Genomic DNA, 17,063 nt, shown 5'->3' on the forward strand with positions numbered 1-17,063 from the left:
ATGATTGATGTAATGTGAGAGGAGCCTCAGGCCTTCGGGGCAGAATGGCTGGGACAGCTGTGAAGATGAGGAGACTGTGTCCCCCTTTCCTCCTTAGGCTCCGTCATCCTTGGAGGCAGTTGGTTCTTTCCAGCAAATGTGTGTCTGTCTGTTGAGCCTTTCTCCACAGTAATGCTGTATCCAGAAATTCATATTGAGCATTTGTGATCAAAGCTGAAGTGAGGGGCACCTGGCTGGCTCAGTCAGTACAGCATAACTTTTGATCTTGGGGTTGTGAGTTCAAGCCACATGTTGGGTGTAGAGATTACTTTAAAAAATTAAAACAAAACAAAAACCAAAAACCAAAAAAAAAAAAAAAAATCAGAGATGGGGGGCAGGGAACAAGTCCTGGGTAGAACAGGTGGAACTGGTAGAAATGGGCTACCTGCCCTCCCAGATACAGGCCATCCTGTCATGACAGTATTGTCGTGATGGCTCAGGCCTAATGGTGATGGCATAAGATATAGCAGGAGCCTGGCTGTGTTGTCCAAGGTCTCCCAGAGTATATCCTGTCTCCTCACAGGAGCCCTCTTCTCCCCCCACCCGTCCTCTCTTTGCAGGCTCTGTCATCCCCGGACATCCATCCAATGGCCCCTGCTCCTTGGAGTGGCCCCTTGCCCTAGATGCAGCCGTGTGCCCCTCATGGGGTTGGCATGCCTGCTCAAGCCACTCCATATTCCCCAGGGCTCTCACTACAGACAAGGGCCCTGGAAGGGCAGGCATGCTACCCTCTAATGCCTTCAGCCTGACTCCTGGGCTCTGTCCATGATGAAACGATATCCACCACCGTACTGCCCTGTCCTAGAATAAGGAGGGGTCTAAGGAATTATGTCTGTGCAAGGGGATTTGGACATTTCAGATAATAAATGCCAATTCTTCATGTCTGTCGGAGTCCAGCCAAAGAAAGATGGCACACTCAGATAGGTAATCTGAGAATTGTTGATAAGGGGTGCTGTTTAGGGGCAGCTGAGTGGCTCAGTTGGTTGAGCGTCAAACTCTTGGTTTCAACTCAGGTCATGGTCTCAGGATCCTGAGATCAAGCTTCGCATCAGGCTCTGCGCTGGGTGTGGAGCCTGCTTGAGATTCTCTCTCTCCCTCCCCCTGTCCTTCCCCCACCTACCCTCACCCATGCACACACAGGTGAGCACTCTCTAAAAAAAAAAAAAAAAAAATTTTAAAAAGGGAGTTGTTTAGAAAGGGCAGGTATAAGAAAACCACAAGGAGAATGAGTGCTCCAGAGGAGATATTAGCAGGAAACCAGGACCATTGCCAAGTCTGAGCAGCATGGGAAAGGGACAGGTAATGGAATCTGGGGAGAGACAGGGTTACCGAGAGCATGGTGGAACTGTGACCTCAGGACAGATATGCAGAGAGCCCACAATGACCTTGATACTGCAGGGAGGGATCTGGGGGGATACCTACCCCAACCTCACCCTCCTCCCTCCCTCTGTTCTCCCACTGGGGCTTCCTGTGGACTGAATATGACCAGAATTCAGAGAGCAAGGGAGCCTGTTGATGCTATCCGAGGACTGAGGAGGCAGAGAGGAGAGTCAGTCTGGTGGGTCTAATGGAAGACACTTGACACACCCCTTATCAGGTAAGTCTATGTGATATTTGGAGTTTACAGAAAGTTCCATACAGTCATAGTCCTCACAGCAACCCTGTGAGGTAGGTAGGGCAGTGATTATAATCCCATTTCATAGATGAGGACACTGAAGTTCAGAGACGTCAAACAACTTGCCCAAGGCCATAGGATTAACCTTGAGATGTTAAGTTCAGGGGCCTTCTCTGAGAGACCCCCCTGGGAGAATGCCCTTCAATCCACACTCTTGGGGATACAGTCTTGGGGAGCACTGGGGGTTCAAGCCAGCTAACCTTGGGCCTCAGAAGATATCTGTGCGGAGTGGGAGAGGCTGTTCCAAGCCACTGATGAAGAGATTGGGCTCTTGGGACAGTGTAGAGGAGGTGGGTACGATCGAGGTGTCCATGCTGCCCATAGTAACCTCCCTTTCCTCCTGCCGCAGGTGCCGGAGAATCTCCTGTGACAGGGAGAAGCTGCTGCCCTCTGCAGGTTCTGGAACAAGCATGGGGAAGGTGGGGGAGGAGTGCAGTGAGGACCTCTTATGTTCTTTACATTCCCTGAAACTTGCTGAGCAGATCCTCCAACCTCCCTGCATCCCTCCCCACCCCTAGCCCCGGGGCTAGTTTCCTGGAATTCTAGAGCTAGAATTGCTTTCAGAGATGACAGAATTCCACTTTCTCAGGCTCAGAGATGATGCTCAGAGAGGGGCAGAGACCTGCCGGGGTCACAACGTGAGGCAGTAGCAGAGCTGAGGCTGCAGCTAACCCCCCCACCATCTCTTTGTTCTTCCGCTTCTTCTGGCATCCCTAGATGAAGTGAGGGGATCCTAGAGCACATCTCTTCAAACTTCACCCAGGACCCATAGCCAGATACCTCAGAAAGCAAGTGAGTGTCCTGGGTGGAGAGGCAGGACCTCTCCCCAGGGAGGAAGGAGCAGGGTTTGAATGCCTTGACCACTTGGGAAGGCCCAGGGCATAATGCTGCCATAGCTCCTTCTAACCCCTCAGAACACCTGACTCTTCCCACCCTGTGGCCTATCAATCCCTCACCCTGGTAGACAATGAGGCGGCAGTTGTTCTGCAACTCAGGGGCATCTGCCAGGATGTCTTCAAGTGTCCGGCAGAAGAGTTTGGCCTGCTCAAGCCGATCCTCCCGGCTAAAGCCAGCTCGGCCATCCTGTGACATGGCAAAAAGGGTCTGCAAGGGGGTGGCATACTCCAGGACACAGATACCTGCCTGGAGGAGATGAGAAGACAAGATTCAACCAGGGCCCAGATAGACAGACTCTGGACCCTGGTGCCACTGTTGGGGCCCCGCTCCTCCAGCCTGTAGAGATGCAGCTCTGGGAGGTGGCTACCCTGATGAGATCTATGCTATCTATGCCTTTGCTCCTAAAATCAGGACCAGGACTGTACTAAATTTATCCTTCACAGATTCCTCCTTCCCAGATCCCAGAGCAGGGTCCCCCTACACCCCCCGAGTCACCTGCTATCAACAACTCTAACTGGAAATCAAATCTGGAGGCTGTGCTCTGGGCTTCAACACTGGTCTGGGTTTCCCCCAACCTATGTGAGATCTTAAGACATTCTCACAGCTTTGTCTAGGACAGCTTTATGGTCAAGCGCATGGTATGCCAGGATTATTGTCCAAATTCTTACTGGTTCTCTGAGTCTTAGTTTCCTCATTTGTAAAGCAGGGATCATAACAGTCCTTACCCCACAGGTGGTAGTGAGGGTTAAATGAGGCGGTCAGATGAACAGCGTCTGGTATGCAGTAAGTGCTCAAGTAGTGTTGCGTATTGTTATCATCATTCAGAGCTGAAGCTTGCCCAGCTCTGGGACCAATTGGGGAAATTAAGGTCAGAGAAGGGTAGTAAATTTTTATCAGGGCTTGGCCAGGGGTCAGAATTCTGGTGCTCTGGGCTTGACTCCTCTTTAGCAGCTCTCACCTCCCTGACCACTCACCGGTTGCCCTTTTTCCAGAAGTTCATAGACGCTGTTGGTGTAAACCCGGCGCTTGATGCCAGCACGGTTAGCACTTTGCTGGGGCAGCTCATATAGGAAGCGAATGTTGGGGTCGACCACACTCAGGTCATCAGGCACCCCACAGTCCAATGGGAAGAGGATGTGCAGCCGATGGCTCCCTATGCCCTGTAGCATGTTGTTGTGCAATGCCTGTATCCGGGCTGGGAGCCCTGGGATGGAGAGGCCCGAGAAGTCATTCCTATTAATCCTATTTCCCACCCAACCCAGGACAGTAATCCAGGTCATTGGTTCCCTCAATGTGTAGGTGCAAGAGAACGAAGGGTCCAGTCCACTTGCATTGTGCAGGAGCCAGGAGGGGCAGAGCTTTCAGGAACTCTCCAGCCCCTCCCTCTACTCCTTTTCCCTCTCTCTCCCTTCATCTGTCCTTTGTCTAGATTTCTCTGCTCACCCCACTCCTTCCCACAACAGATTTTAGAGATCTGGGAGGCAGGAAGAGCCCTAGGAGGTGACCTTCCCAGCATTCCCAGGTACACGGAGTCTGGCCTCTAGCTCCAGACCTATTTCCTAGCAGAAGCCATGGTGACAAGGGCAGACAGCAATGAGATATGGGAGAACCATGGCCTCAGCTAGCAAGTCAGAAGAAATGAGACATGACATATGTGCTCACAGGAGAGTGGTTAAGGGTCCAGGCTCTGGGAAGATGTGGGTTCAAATCCCATCTCCTCGTCTCACTACGCTGTGTGACTTTGGAGAAGTCACTCTACCTCATAGAACCACAATTTTCTTACCTCTAAAACAGGGAGGATGATTATCCCTTGCCCACAAGGTATGAATTAAAAGCAAAAATGCACACAAAGGGTGCAGAGCATGAAGTAAATATTCATTGGAAGAATTCACGGTTAACCTGGGAGAAGTCACTTACTGGCTCAAAGCACCATACTCCTCCCTATAAACCATGTCCTTCATGCCTGCAGAATTGCTTTGGGAATCAAATTTTTAGGAATAAAAATTATTTTTTAAAGATCTTATTTATTTATTTGACAGAGAGAAAGAGTGTGCACCAGCAGGAGGAGTGGCAGAGGGGGAGGGAGAAGCGGGCTCCTTGTTGAGCAGGGAACCCAATGTGGGGTTCAATCCCAGAACCCTGGGATCATGACCTGAGCCAAAGAAGGCACTTAATTGACTGAGCCACCCAAGTGCCCCAGGAATAAAACTTCTTTGAAAAATATAGGTTCTAGAAACACAAGAGATTTTATGTCCTATTGTCTTAGAGGTCTAGAAATAGGAGTATAGAGAATGGCTCACCTGGCAGGATCAGCCGCAGGTACCCAATAAAGTATGACCATGCCAGCCCATGGGCCACGTTGAAGTTCCTTTTTTCACAGACTGCAGAGACCTCAGCTGGGGCTAGGCCCTGTGGACAGCAGGGTGGGGCTAGGGAGCCTCCATGAAGGAGAACCAGAGCCCTCCTCCTCAAGATTTCCCAATCTGCTGCCAACTTGATCCCTTCTCTGCCATTGCTGGACCCGCTGTTGTAGGACATTATAGGCTCTACACTAAGGACCAACCTCTGAACTAGTCTTACTCTGAATACTGAGCTCAGAGTAGCTCATACTAACTGCAGCCTCCACTTGGCTACATCCTCCACCTCCCTCTGTGTCTTACCTGGAGCTCCAGGAGGATGTTTAGTGCCTGTGAGAGGCCGAGGAGGGCAAGCATCCAAGTGAAGGGCAGGCCAGCTATGTTTGGGAGGGAGCCGTAGAAATAGCAGGACAGCAGGAGCAGAGCCCCACAGCGAATGGGGCAGCCCAGGCAAGCCCGTGTAGCCCTCCAGTAGCTGCCCTGGTACCTGCAGGTGACAGTCAAGCTCCCAACTCCAGCCCAGCTCAGCCAGAGAGATTCAGGGAGGGGCAAGGCTGGGTATCAGTCACAAGAACAAGACAGGTAGGGTGCCCAGTCGCCACGGGTAATGGAGTCACCTGGAGTGGAGATGGCACAGCTCTTCAGTCAGATAACAGACCCCCTTGAACAGCAGTCCCAGCTGCAGGGAGGCCAGGTGGAGCACCAGCCATTGGAGAATGTGTTCCGGTAGCTCCCCTAGCCCCCAAAGGGCTCCCAGGCTGACAGCCAACAGGACCAAAGCTGCCTTCTGGGCCCTGGTCCCCCTGGGCCGTGGGATGGATGGGTGCAGGCTAGCCTGGAGCATCTGTGGGTACCAAGAAGCCCCAGCTGTTACCCCCTTACCCCACTACCGCTTCCAGACAGCTCTCGTTCTTCCTGGTGCCCAGCCGGAGTCAGAGGCTGTGGTTGGAGATGCCTCTAGGGGACAGGCTGGGCATAGAGTGTCCCAGAGCTCCTGTCTGGGACAGATTTGTTGAAAACAAAGCAGGGGGAGAGGAGAAGTGCATGTGTCCACACATATACACCCTACCCAACCCCAGTAAGACCACAGATGTAGTGAAGAAAGAAAGCAGTGACTGTCCCAGACTCAGACCTGAAAGTGTCCTGGGAGGTTCTACCCCCCTAGGGACTATCAAAGACTTGAGTTTCCCCTCTCCCCAGAATCCACCCCAGAAAAGACCTTAGTCAGCAAAGGTGCCACCACAGTCTGGGGGTGCAGGCAGGGCAGCCGGAAGGCTGGCACTCATCTCTGGGTCTCTGGGGTCCTCAGCCTTGGAGCCTGTGCTCCACTACTCCTAATCCTACCTACCTTCTATATCTGAGACTGCAGCTTGTTTCTGGAAGACAACAGGGAGAAGAGGTCTGGTGCAATGCCTCCCAGCGACCGAGGGCAGCTTCCTGGGTACGGCCTGAAAAACAAACATTAAATGACAATCAAAACTTTCCACAACACTCTAGCCCTGGTGTCTCACCAGACCACAGCTTATAGGAGGAGGGTAGTTCCTGCTCCCCGGGGAGAGAGGAAGGGCCCCCACGAGCCATGCCTCAATCTTGGTATGGGGAGGGAGGCTTGAGAAAGCCCTTGTTCCAATGCCATTTGCTCCACCTCATAATCCCCTGCAGCCACAATCCTGAACACTCAAGCCCCCATGATCAAACACAGTCTACCAACACCCAGGCAGGCCTCCACAAGACCAACAAAGACACTCCCAGACAAAGGCAGCACACACACTGCACCGTGCTGAGTTTTATTCTGATTTCTAGATGCACATCCTCTTTTTCTGAAGACTGTGATATCAGGAAGGAGGAAGGGAGAATGAGTGGCTATTTCCTGTAACGACAGCCTTGCGGCTAAAAGGCTTTGTAGCAGCAGAGAGTCTTTGGGGGAGTGGAGATTTGGCTCCCTGCAGGAAGTGGCCACACTTGTGATTTCTCAGGGACAACCCTGTAGTTCTAGCCAAAAAAGCAGTCCTGGGGAACTTCATCATCATCGTCATCATAAATTGTTTACCATGCTCCAGATATTATGCTAAGAGTTACACATATTATTTTACTTAATCCACTGAGCATAGGGACGCCTGGGTGGTTTGGTGGTTTAGCATCTGCCTTTGGCTCAGGGTGTGATCCTGGAGTCTCAGGATCGAGTCCCGCATCGGGCTTCCTGCAATGAGCCTGCTTCTCCTTCTGCCTGTGTCTCTGATTCTCTCTGTGTCTCTCATGAATAAATAAATAAAATCTTAAAAAAAAATCCACTGAGCATAACACTATTTCCCATTTTACAGGTAGGTAATCTGAGGCTTAGTGGAGTGAACTGCTTGTTCTGTGCCATGACTTCATGGGAAAGGGTAGAAGTTACCAGAACCAGGTTTCACACCAACAGTTTCCTCTGGGGTGACCAGGAGTGTCTCTGGCTGTTCTCCTGCAAACTGATAAGCTGATTTGATTTGAAGATGGGGCAGGCCTAAAGAGTGGGGTTGGGGTGGCACCCACACAGCAGCAGCCATTCATTCCTGACTGGGTCAAAGGGTCTTCGCCTGGACCCTCCCCCGAATCACACCAGAAAAAGATGACACACCACATTCATAGATCCACTGGCCTCCCAGAAACAAGGAGGCTTCCTGAAATCTCTTGATTGTGAAAATCACTTCCTCCAAATGGGGGAATTCCCTACTTCTTCTCTTCCCTACAAGTGAGTCACAAAGGGGCCCCCTGAGGTGAGCAAGGGCTCAGCTACTTCAAAACCAAAGAAAATCAAGGTTGCCCAAAAGAAGGCCTAGCAGGGTCCCCCCAGAGCGGGCACCTTCACACCTGCCCCAAGAGCCAGCTGTGCCAAGTAGCCAAGGGCTTCCCGGCTACTAAGGACCAACTCCCCGAGGGGGCACTGCTGTTGCCTCTCTACGGCTCTGCACTGGTCATCTCTTCCCCCCAAAAGTGTTCTCATCCCATCTTTTCTCCTGAAGGAAGTTCCTCTTTTTTTTTTTTTAATTTTTTTTTATTTATTTATGATAGTCACAGAGAGAGAGAGAGAGAGAGAGGCAGAGACATAGGCAGAGGAAGAAGCAGGCTCCATGCACCGGGAGCCTGATGTGGGATTCGATCCGGGTCTCCAGGATCGCGCCCCGGGCCAAAGGCAGGCACCAAACCGCTGCGCCACCCAGGGATCCCCGGAAGTTCCTCTTGTATAGGCCAGGGTCGCACTATGCATCAGAAGCCTTAAAAAACACACATACCATGGTGGACCCAGCAATCCATTTCCAGGAACCCTTTGTCAATAAATAATCAGACAAGGGCACAAACATGCCCATTTTTCAGATATTTGTAGCAGTATCATTTACACCAGAGAAAAACTGAAAGTTATCTAAATGCCCAACAATTGAGGACTTGTTAACTAGATGTGATTCATCTTACAGTAGAAGGTTGCATACCAGGGCACCTGGATGGTTCAGTAGTTGAATGTCTGCCTTCAGCTCAGGGCATGATTTTGGGGTTCTGAAGTCGAGTCTCGCATCGGGTTCCCCGGAGGGAGCCTGCTTCTCTCTCTCTGCCTGTGTCTCTGCCTCTCTGTGTGTGTCTCTCAGGAATAGAGACACACAGAGAGAGGCAGAGGGAGAAGAAGGCTCCATGCAGGAACCCCGATGTGGTGCTCAATCTTGGGACTCCAGGATCACACCCTGGGCCAAAGGCAAGGGCCAAACCGTTGAGCTGCCCAGGGATCCCCAAATAAATAAAATATTTTAAAATGTTTTTTAAAAAAAGGTTGCATAGCCACCAAAAATGATGATGTAATTTTGTACCTATTGACTTTTTTAGAAGATTTATTTGTTTATATTGGGGAGGGAGGGGCAGAGGGAGAGGGAGAGAGAGAGAATCTCAAGCAGACTCCCTACTCAGCACAGAGCCCTTTGCAGGGCTTGATCCCACTACCCTGAGATCATGACTCAAGCTGAAACCAAGAGTCAGACACCCAACCAACTGAGCCACATAGGCACCCCTGTATTTGTTGATTCTTAACCACATTTATTATACATTTCTTACTGGAAAAAAGCAGTGTACAAGACAGCATAATAGCATTTTAAGAAATATATTTTGCATGAAAAAGGTCTGGAAGCACAGATGTCAAAATGCCAATAATGATTACTCTATGCAGTAGGAATGCAGGTGATTTTTAGCATATTTTCCTGTTTGCTCATTATGTTTTCTTGGGTTTCTTTTCCCAAGATTGAACATGTATTGGTTGTTTCATGCTTGGAGTATGCTCTAAAAAGAAAAAAATCCCAGCATTGCCTCAGGGCCTAGAAGATAGGATTGCTGGTGAATATGTCAGGCCAGGCCCTGTTGTCATGACACCAAGAGCAGGGCTGGGGCAGTGGGCATTATGTAACTGCACCAGCAATTAACTACAGATGTGGTGAAGGCTTCAAAGAATGTACTTCTATTGCTGTTCTGAGAAGATCCTGGAATACCCCAGTCTAGACTTTCCTGAAGAAATGCCACTGAGTTTGGAAGGACCAAGGAAAGGGTGGTGGAGAGGAATGTAGGTGTGGAACATTCTGATAGAGCAGCACGTGTAAAAGCCCTAGGGTGGGAAGGAGTTTGATCTGTAGAGAAACAGAAATGGCTGGTGTATCTGTAACGTGTGAGCATGTTGGGGTTCTGTATCAATTTCTTAGGGCTGCTGTACCAAAGCACTAGAAATGTGGTGGCTTAAAACAACAGAAATTTGTTAAATAGAAATTTACTCACAGTTCTAAAAGCTGGAAGTCTATAGTCAAGGTATTGGCAGGGCCATGCCTTCTCTGAAGTCTCTAGAGAAGAATCTTTTCTAGCCTCTTCCACCTTCTGGGGCCCCCAGGGGATCCTTGGTTTGCAGCTGCAGCTCTTATATCTCGGCCTCTGTCACGTGGTGTTCTTCAGCTTTGCAACTCTATCTTCACATGGTGGTTCCTCTTACAAGGACACCAGTTGTATTGGATGGGGCCCACCCTGATGACTTCATCTTAACTTGATTAAATCTGCAAAGAGGCTATCTCCAAATAAAGTTCTGGGATCGAGTCCCGCATTGGGTTTCCTGTAGGGAGCCTGCCTGTCTCTCATGAATAAATAAATAAACTCTTAAAAAAAAAAAAAAGTTTCCTGATATTCATGTGTAAAGGTCCCTGAATGGTGGGGGGCTTGTATTTTTTTTATTTTTATTTTTTTTTAAAGATTTTATTCATTTATTCATGAGAGACACACATGGGGGGAGAGAGAGAGAGAGAGAGAGAGACAGAGACACAGGCAGAGGGAGATGAGGCCCCACGCAAGGAGCCCGACGCGTGACTCGATCCCGGGTCTCCAGGATCAGGCCCTGGGCCAAAGGCGGCGCCAAACTGCTGAGCCACCCGGGCTGCCCAAGTAGGGGTATTTTAATATCAGTTAACCATGGTGTATACCTAGGATCCCACTCTGGCCTCTACCTCTCCTAGCTATGTGACCTTGGCCTAGTTATTTAAATTCTTTGAGCCTCAGTTACAATGGGGATGGTAATATCTTTTATCACATCAGACTGTCATGAGGATAAAAAGATATGTTGCACTTGTAGACAAGACTTGCTCTAGATGCTCAGTGATTACTCATTCTAACTGCTACCAGCAGCAGCTGCAGCAACAGCACTGATGACCACGCTCTTGGAGTTGCCAGCTTCAATCACCTTGGCCTCTATAATGGTCTCAAGTCACCTCTCCAGCAGACACAGATTTGATGTCTCATCCAGGGGTGGCTCTGAGTCTGACCCCAGCCGCTTCCTTGTTATAATTCCATTGCCCCATCATGGAGCCAACTAGTGTGTCATGGTCCTTCTTGGACAGGACAATATCCAAGTAGATGTGATAGAGAAAGAGGTCCTGGATGATGAAATGATTAAGGGCGGGGAGCATAGGGAGTGAATAATGGATCCACATCCTTCTGGAAGGAAGTTATCTAGCAGGGTAAAGAGACCTGATTTTTGTTTGTTTGTTAGTTTTTGCTAACAGCTTTATTGAGATATAATTTACATAACATACAACTCATATATTTAAAATGCACAATTCAAGGGCGCCTGGATGGTACAGTCCGTTGAGCATCCCAGGCTTCATTTGGGTTCTGGTAGTGATCTCAGGGTCGTGAGATTGGGCCTGTGTAGGGCCCCTTGCTCAGCACAGAGTGTGCTTCAGATTCTTTCTCTCTCTCTCTCTCTTTCCACCACTCCTGCTCATGCTCTCTCTCTCTCTCAAATAATAAATCCATCTTTTTAAAAAATTTAAATAAATAAATAAATATAATACACAATTCATTATTTTTTAGTATATTCACGTAGTTGTGCAACCATCACCACAATCATCTTAGAACATTTGCATCAAAAAAAAAAAAAAAAGAACATTTTCATCACCTCCCCAAAAAAAAAACCCTGTAGCCATCACTGTTCAAACACCCTCACCCCTACCTCATTCCAGGCAATAACTAATTTACCTCTGTCTCTACAGATATGCCTATTCTGGACATTTCCTGTAAATGACCTCAAACAAATATAACTGTGTCTGTCTTCTTACATTTTCAGGTTTCATCCATGTTGTAGCATATATCCATACATCATTCCATTTTATTGTTGAATAATGTTCCATTGTGTAACTATATCACGTTTATTTACTCATTCACTAATTGAAGACATTAGAGTTTTTTCCATTTTTTTGGCTATTATGAATAATGCTGCTATGAACATTATGTGCAAGTGTTTTGTGGATTCTCATTTCTCTTGGGTATATACCTAGGAGTGTGGTTGCTGGGTCATATGGTGACCCTATGTTTAATTTTTTGAAGAATTGGACAGCCCTAGTGGTGCAGTGGTTTAGTGCTGCCTACAGCCCAGAGTGTGACCCTGAGGACCCGGGATTGAGTCCCACGTCGGGCTCCCTGAGTAGAGCCTGCTTCTCCCTCTGCCTGTGTCTCTGCCTCTCTCTCTCTCTGTCTCTCATAAATAAATAAATAAAATCTTTTAAAAAAATGTTTTTGAAGAACCATCAGACTATTTCCCAAAGTGGCTGCACTATTTTACATTCCCACCAACAGTATATGAGGGTTCGAATTTCTCTACATTCTAGCCCATATTTGTTTCTTATCTATCTTTTTTATTATAGCCATCCTAGTAGGTGTGAAATAGTTTCTTATTATGGTTTTGATTTACATTTCTCTGATTGCAAGTGATGTTGAGTATCTTTTTATGTGCTTATTGCCATCACATATCTTTTGTGTGAAATGTCTATTCATATCCTTTGCCCATTTTTAAAATTGGGTTGTCTTTTTCTTATAATAATAATAACTTATTATTGTAATTATCATAATAGTTCTTTTTACATTCTAGATACAAATCCCTTATCAGATATGGACTGCAAAAATTTTCCCCTATTCTGTGGGTTGTCCTTTCGTTTTCTTTGCACTGTCCTTTGAAGCACAAAAGTTACTAACTTTGATAAAATCTAGGTATCTATCTTTTCTTTTGTCTCTTGTCCTTTTGGTACTATAAGAAATTATTGCCTCATCAAGGTCACAAAAATTCAAACTTATGTTTCTGTCTAAGAATTTAATACTTTTGGCTCTTACATTTAGGTCTTTGGTCCATTTTTTAGTTTTTTTACATGTGATGTGAGTTAGGGGTCCACATTAATTCTTTTGCGTGTAGATATCCAATAGTCACAGCATCATTTGTTGAAAAGACTATTTTTCTCTGTTGAATTGTTTTAGCACCACTGTCAAAAATTATCCAACTGGGGGGTGCCTGGGGGCACAGTTGGTTGAATGGCCAACTCTTGGTTTTGGCTCAGGTCACCGATGGAGCCCCACGTTTGGCTCCATGCTTGGCAGGATTCTCTCTCCCTCTCCCTCTCCCCTTTCTGCTCATTCTCTCTCTCTCTCTCTCTCTCCCTCCCTCCCTTTCAAATTAATCTTTTTTTTTTAATCAACTGACTGGGAATGTGAGAGTTTATTTGTGAATTCTCAATTCTTTTCCATTGATCTGTATGCCTATCCTGATGCCAGTCCATACCATATTGATTATTATAGTTCTGTAGTAAGTTTTTTTTTAAGATTTATTTATTTATTCATGAGAGACACAAAGAGAGACAGAGACACAGGCAGAGGGAGAATCAGGCTCCCCACAGACAGCCGGATGCAGGACTCCATCCCATTCTGGATCCCAGGGTCACTTCCCAAATGTGGAAGGCGTCAGACGTTCAACTGCTGAGCCACCCAGGCGTCCCTTGTAGTAAGTTTTTATTTATTTTTTATTTTTTTTTAATTTTTATTTATTTATGATAGTCACAGAGAGAGAGAGAGAGAGAGAGAGGCAGAGACACAGGCAGAGGGAGAAGCAGGCTCCATGCACCGGGAGCCCGACGTGGGACTCGATCCCGGGTCCCCAGGATCGCGCCCTGGGCCAAAGGCAGGCGCCAAACCGCTGCGCCACCCAGGGATCCCTGTAGTAAGTTTTTAAATCAGAAAGTGGGAGTCCTCCAACTTTGCTCTTCTTTTTCAAGATTTTTTTTGGCTATTCTGGGTCCCTTAAATTTCCATATGAATTTTGGAATCAGCTTATCAACTTCTGCAGGGATGCCAGTTGAAATTTTGAGAGGGATTGCATTGAATCTAAGATTATCACCATCTTCACAGTTTAAGTCTATAAATATGAGGTATCTTTCCATTTATTAGGATCTTTATTTCTTTTTAGCAATGTTTTATAATGTATAGAGTGCAAGTTTTATACTTCTTTTGTTAATTTATTCAGAAGTATTTTTGGGGAGTTTTTATTGTGGTAAAATAAATATAACATAAAAATTGTCATTTTAAGTGTAAAATTCAGTGGCATTAATTACATTCACATTGCTGTACAATCACCACTACTACATATTTATTCATCATCCCAAATAAGCTCTCTACCTATTAAGCAATAACTATTTTCTCAGCCCTTGATAACCTCTAATGTACTTTTTGTCTCTATGAATTTGCCTATTTTAGATATTTTATATAAGTGAAATCATACAATATTTGTCCCCTTGTGTCTGGTTTATTTTACTTGGCATAATGTTTTTAAGGTTATCCATATAGAAGCATGTATCAGACCTTGATTCTTTTCTATGGATCAATAATATATTCACACACACAGTACATTTTGTTTTGTTTTTTTCTTTGACAGAAAGAGAGAAAGGGAGAGAGCACAAGCAGGAGGAGCTGGAGGAAGAGGGAGAGGGAGAAGCAGGCTCCCCACTGAGCAGAAAGCCTGACTCAATCCCAGGACCCTGATATCATGACCTGAGCTGAAGGAAGATGCTTAACCAACTGAGCCCCCTTACATTTTATTTATTCATTCATCTGTTGATGGATGCTTGGCTTGTTTCCACCTTTTGACTATCGTGAGTGATGCTGCTATGAACATTCTCATGCAAGTATCTGTTTGAGTCCCTGACTTCAATTCTTTGGGGCATATACACAGACGTGGAAATGTTAGGTCATATACTAATTCTAAAAAGTTTAACCTTAAAAAAAATTTTTTTTTTTTTATGATAGTCACACACAGAGAGAGAGAGAGAGAGAGAGAGAGAGAGAAAGAGAGGCAGAGACACAGGCAGAAAGAGAAGCAGGCTCCATGCACCGGGAGCCCAACGTGGGATTTGATCCCGGGTCTCCAGGATCGCTCCCTGGGCCAAAGGCAGGCACCAAACCGCTGCGCCATCCAGGGATCCCTAAAATTATTCTTTTATTTATTCATAAGAGACACACAGAGAGAGGTAGAGACATAGGCAGAGGGAGAAGCAGGCTCCGTGCAGGGAGTCTGATGTGAAACTCCATCCTGGACCCCAGGATCATGCCCTGAGCCAAAGATAGACACTCAACCGCTGAGCCACCCAGGTGTCCCTATGTTTAACCGTTAAGCTAAACTTTAAACTAGGCGGCTCTGGTGGCTCAGTGGTTTAGCGCCGCCTTTAGCCCAGGGCCTGATCCTGGAGACCTGGGATCCAGTCCCACGTCAGGCTTCCTGCATGGAGTCTGCTTCTCCCTCTGCCTGTGTCTCTGCCTCTCTCTCTCTCTCTCACTGTGTCTCTCATGAATAAGTAAATAAAATCTTAAAAAAAAAAAAAGAAACACTAAACTGTTTTCTATTCTGTTCTTTTTAATGCTATTGTAAATCGAATTGTTTTCTTAATTTCACTAGATTTATAGTTTTGTATCCTGCTTTTTAACTGAGGAACTTATCATAGGCATATTTGTGGGGCAATAAAAGTAAAATCATTATAAATTTAGGTGTATGCCCAGTGTTCTCTAGTATAGAATTATGAATCATGATTGAGGCAGTCACCCATTACTGGGCATTTAGGTTCTTTTAAACTTTTCTCTACTATAAGAAACTTTGTAGTAAACATAAGGAGGTCATCTTTGTGCACTTACTTTTCTGATTATTAGGAGCTATTCTCAGAAGTGGGCTCAAAAATTATATGTGTTTTTCAAGCTTCTGATGGATAGTACCAAAAGTCTCACTAGATGTACGCTGTTTGCTTTAGAAGCAAAATTGAAAAAATAGGAAACAACCCAAACTTTCAAAACCACAGGGTCAGTTAAAATAGTGATGGTGTATCCATAGAGTGGCAGGGTGAACAGCTGCAAAAAATAATGTAGCACTACACTTGCTGACACTGAAGGACACTTAAGAGTATATTCTGAAGTCACAGAACTTGTTACAGAATAGTTCATATGAAATAAACTCTGGTGCCTCCATTCAATGAAATACTCTGTAGCTCTTTAAAACTTGAGGCAACTTCCCATATCAGTATATGGAAATATCTGAGAGAGAATTCAGAGAGGTGACAGAGCACACTGCAGAACAGTGAGTGTGGAAACCTAGGGTAGCTCTGCTTATATATTTGTAATATGCAAGAAGATGGTGAAGGAAAAAAAAAACAAAAGAAGAAGATGGTGAAGGTGGTGAGCTTCAGGGAGGGCAAGTGAGTGCCTGGGAGCAAGTGAGAGAGGGAGACTCGCAGCTGCATATCATTTGGTGCTTTTGTACCTTCTAAATTTTATTTTGTGTACATTATTACCTATTCCAACATTAAATAAAATAGCAGTAAACCATGTTATTTGTATTATGATCCCATTTTTATTTTTTGAAGTAGTTGTATATATTTGCATGAGAAAGATTCTGGCTGTAAATACAACAAAATGTTCACAGTGGTTATTTTGGAAGGAGACTTATTGAATCTAGAAATTTAAAAACATATCCACAAATCTCTTGTACTGCTGGTGGGAATGCAAGCTGGTGCAGCCACTCTGGAAAACCGTATGGAGTTTCCTCAAAAAGTTAAAAATAGAGCTAACCTACTGCCCAACAATTGCATTTCTAGGTATTTACCCAAAGGATACAAATGCAGTGATCCAAAGGGGCACCTGCACCCCAATAGCAACAATGTCCATAATAGCCAAACTATGGAAAAAGCCCAGATGTCCATCAACAGATGAATGGATAAAGAAGATACGGCACGCGCGCACACACACACACACACACACACACACACCACTGAAATATAACTCAGCCATCAAAAAATGAAATCTTACCATTTGCAATGATGTGGATGGGCTAGAGGATATTATGCTAAGCTAGATAAAGCAGTCAGAGAAAGACATCTACATGATTTCACTCATATGTGAAATTTAAGAAACAAAACAGAGGATCATAGAGAAGGGAGGAAAAAATAAGATGAAGTCAGAGAGGGAGACAAACCATAAGAGACTCTTAATCGTAGGAAACAAACTGAGTGTCTTTGGAGGGGTGGGGGTGAGAGGATGGGGTAAATGGGTAATGGGCATTAAGGAGAGCATGTGATGTAATGAGCCCTGGGTGTTATATGAACTGATGAATCGCTGACCTCTATCTCTGAAATTAATAATACACTATATGTTGGGACGCCTGGGTGGCTCTGGTTGAGCATCTGCCTTCGGCTCAGGGCATGGTCCTGGGGTCCTAGGATCGAGTCCTGCATCGGGCTCCCTGCATG

The 17,063-nt window shown here is 46.0% G+C and overlaps 1 protein-coding gene across 18 annotated transcripts; it reads right to left on the reverse strand.

The window, feature by feature from the left end:
• Nucleotides 1-1,629: 1,629 nt before the first annotated feature.
• Nucleotides 1,630-9,898, reverse strand: STING1 (stimulator of interferon response cGAMP interactor 1). Of its 18 annotated transcripts, none has more exons than XM_072826038.1 (8): nucleotides 9,751-9,898; nucleotides 6,317-6,416; nucleotides 5,586-5,812; nucleotides 5,272-5,455; nucleotides 4,912-5,020; nucleotides 3,586-3,815; nucleotides 2,671-2,857; nucleotides 1,630-2,113 (listed from the first exon to the last, which is right to left on the reverse strand). In XM_072826038.1, the coding sequence occupies exons 3-8, from the start codon at nucleotides 5,810-5,812 to the stop codon at nucleotides 1,923-1,925; spliced, it is 1,128 nt and encodes a 375-aa protein (XP_072682139.1). In that variant the 5' UTR covers nucleotides 6,317-6,416; nucleotides 9,751-9,898; the 3' UTR covers nucleotides 1,630-1,922. The 18 variants fall into 18 exon arrangements, with proteins under 18 accessions (XP_072682139.1, XP_072682136.1, XP_072682149.1 ...); XM_072826035.1 differs by lacking the exon at nucleotides 9,751-9,898 and adding an exon at nucleotides 6,738-6,859; XM_072826048.1 differs by lacking the exons at nucleotides 5,586-5,812; nucleotides 9,751-9,898 and adding exons at nucleotides 5,851-5,966; nucleotides 6,738-6,851 and having other exon boundaries at nucleotides 5,272-5,585.
• Between the last annotated feature and the right edge of the window lie 7,165 nt (nucleotides 9,899-17,063).

Source organism: Canis lupus, chromosome 5 (genome assembly GCF_048164855.1).
Source record: "Canis lupus baileyi chromosome 5, mCanLup2.hap1, whole genome shotgun sequence".
Taxonomy (NCBI): domain Eukaryota; kingdom Metazoa; phylum Chordata; class Mammalia; order Carnivora; family Canidae; genus Canis; species Canis lupus.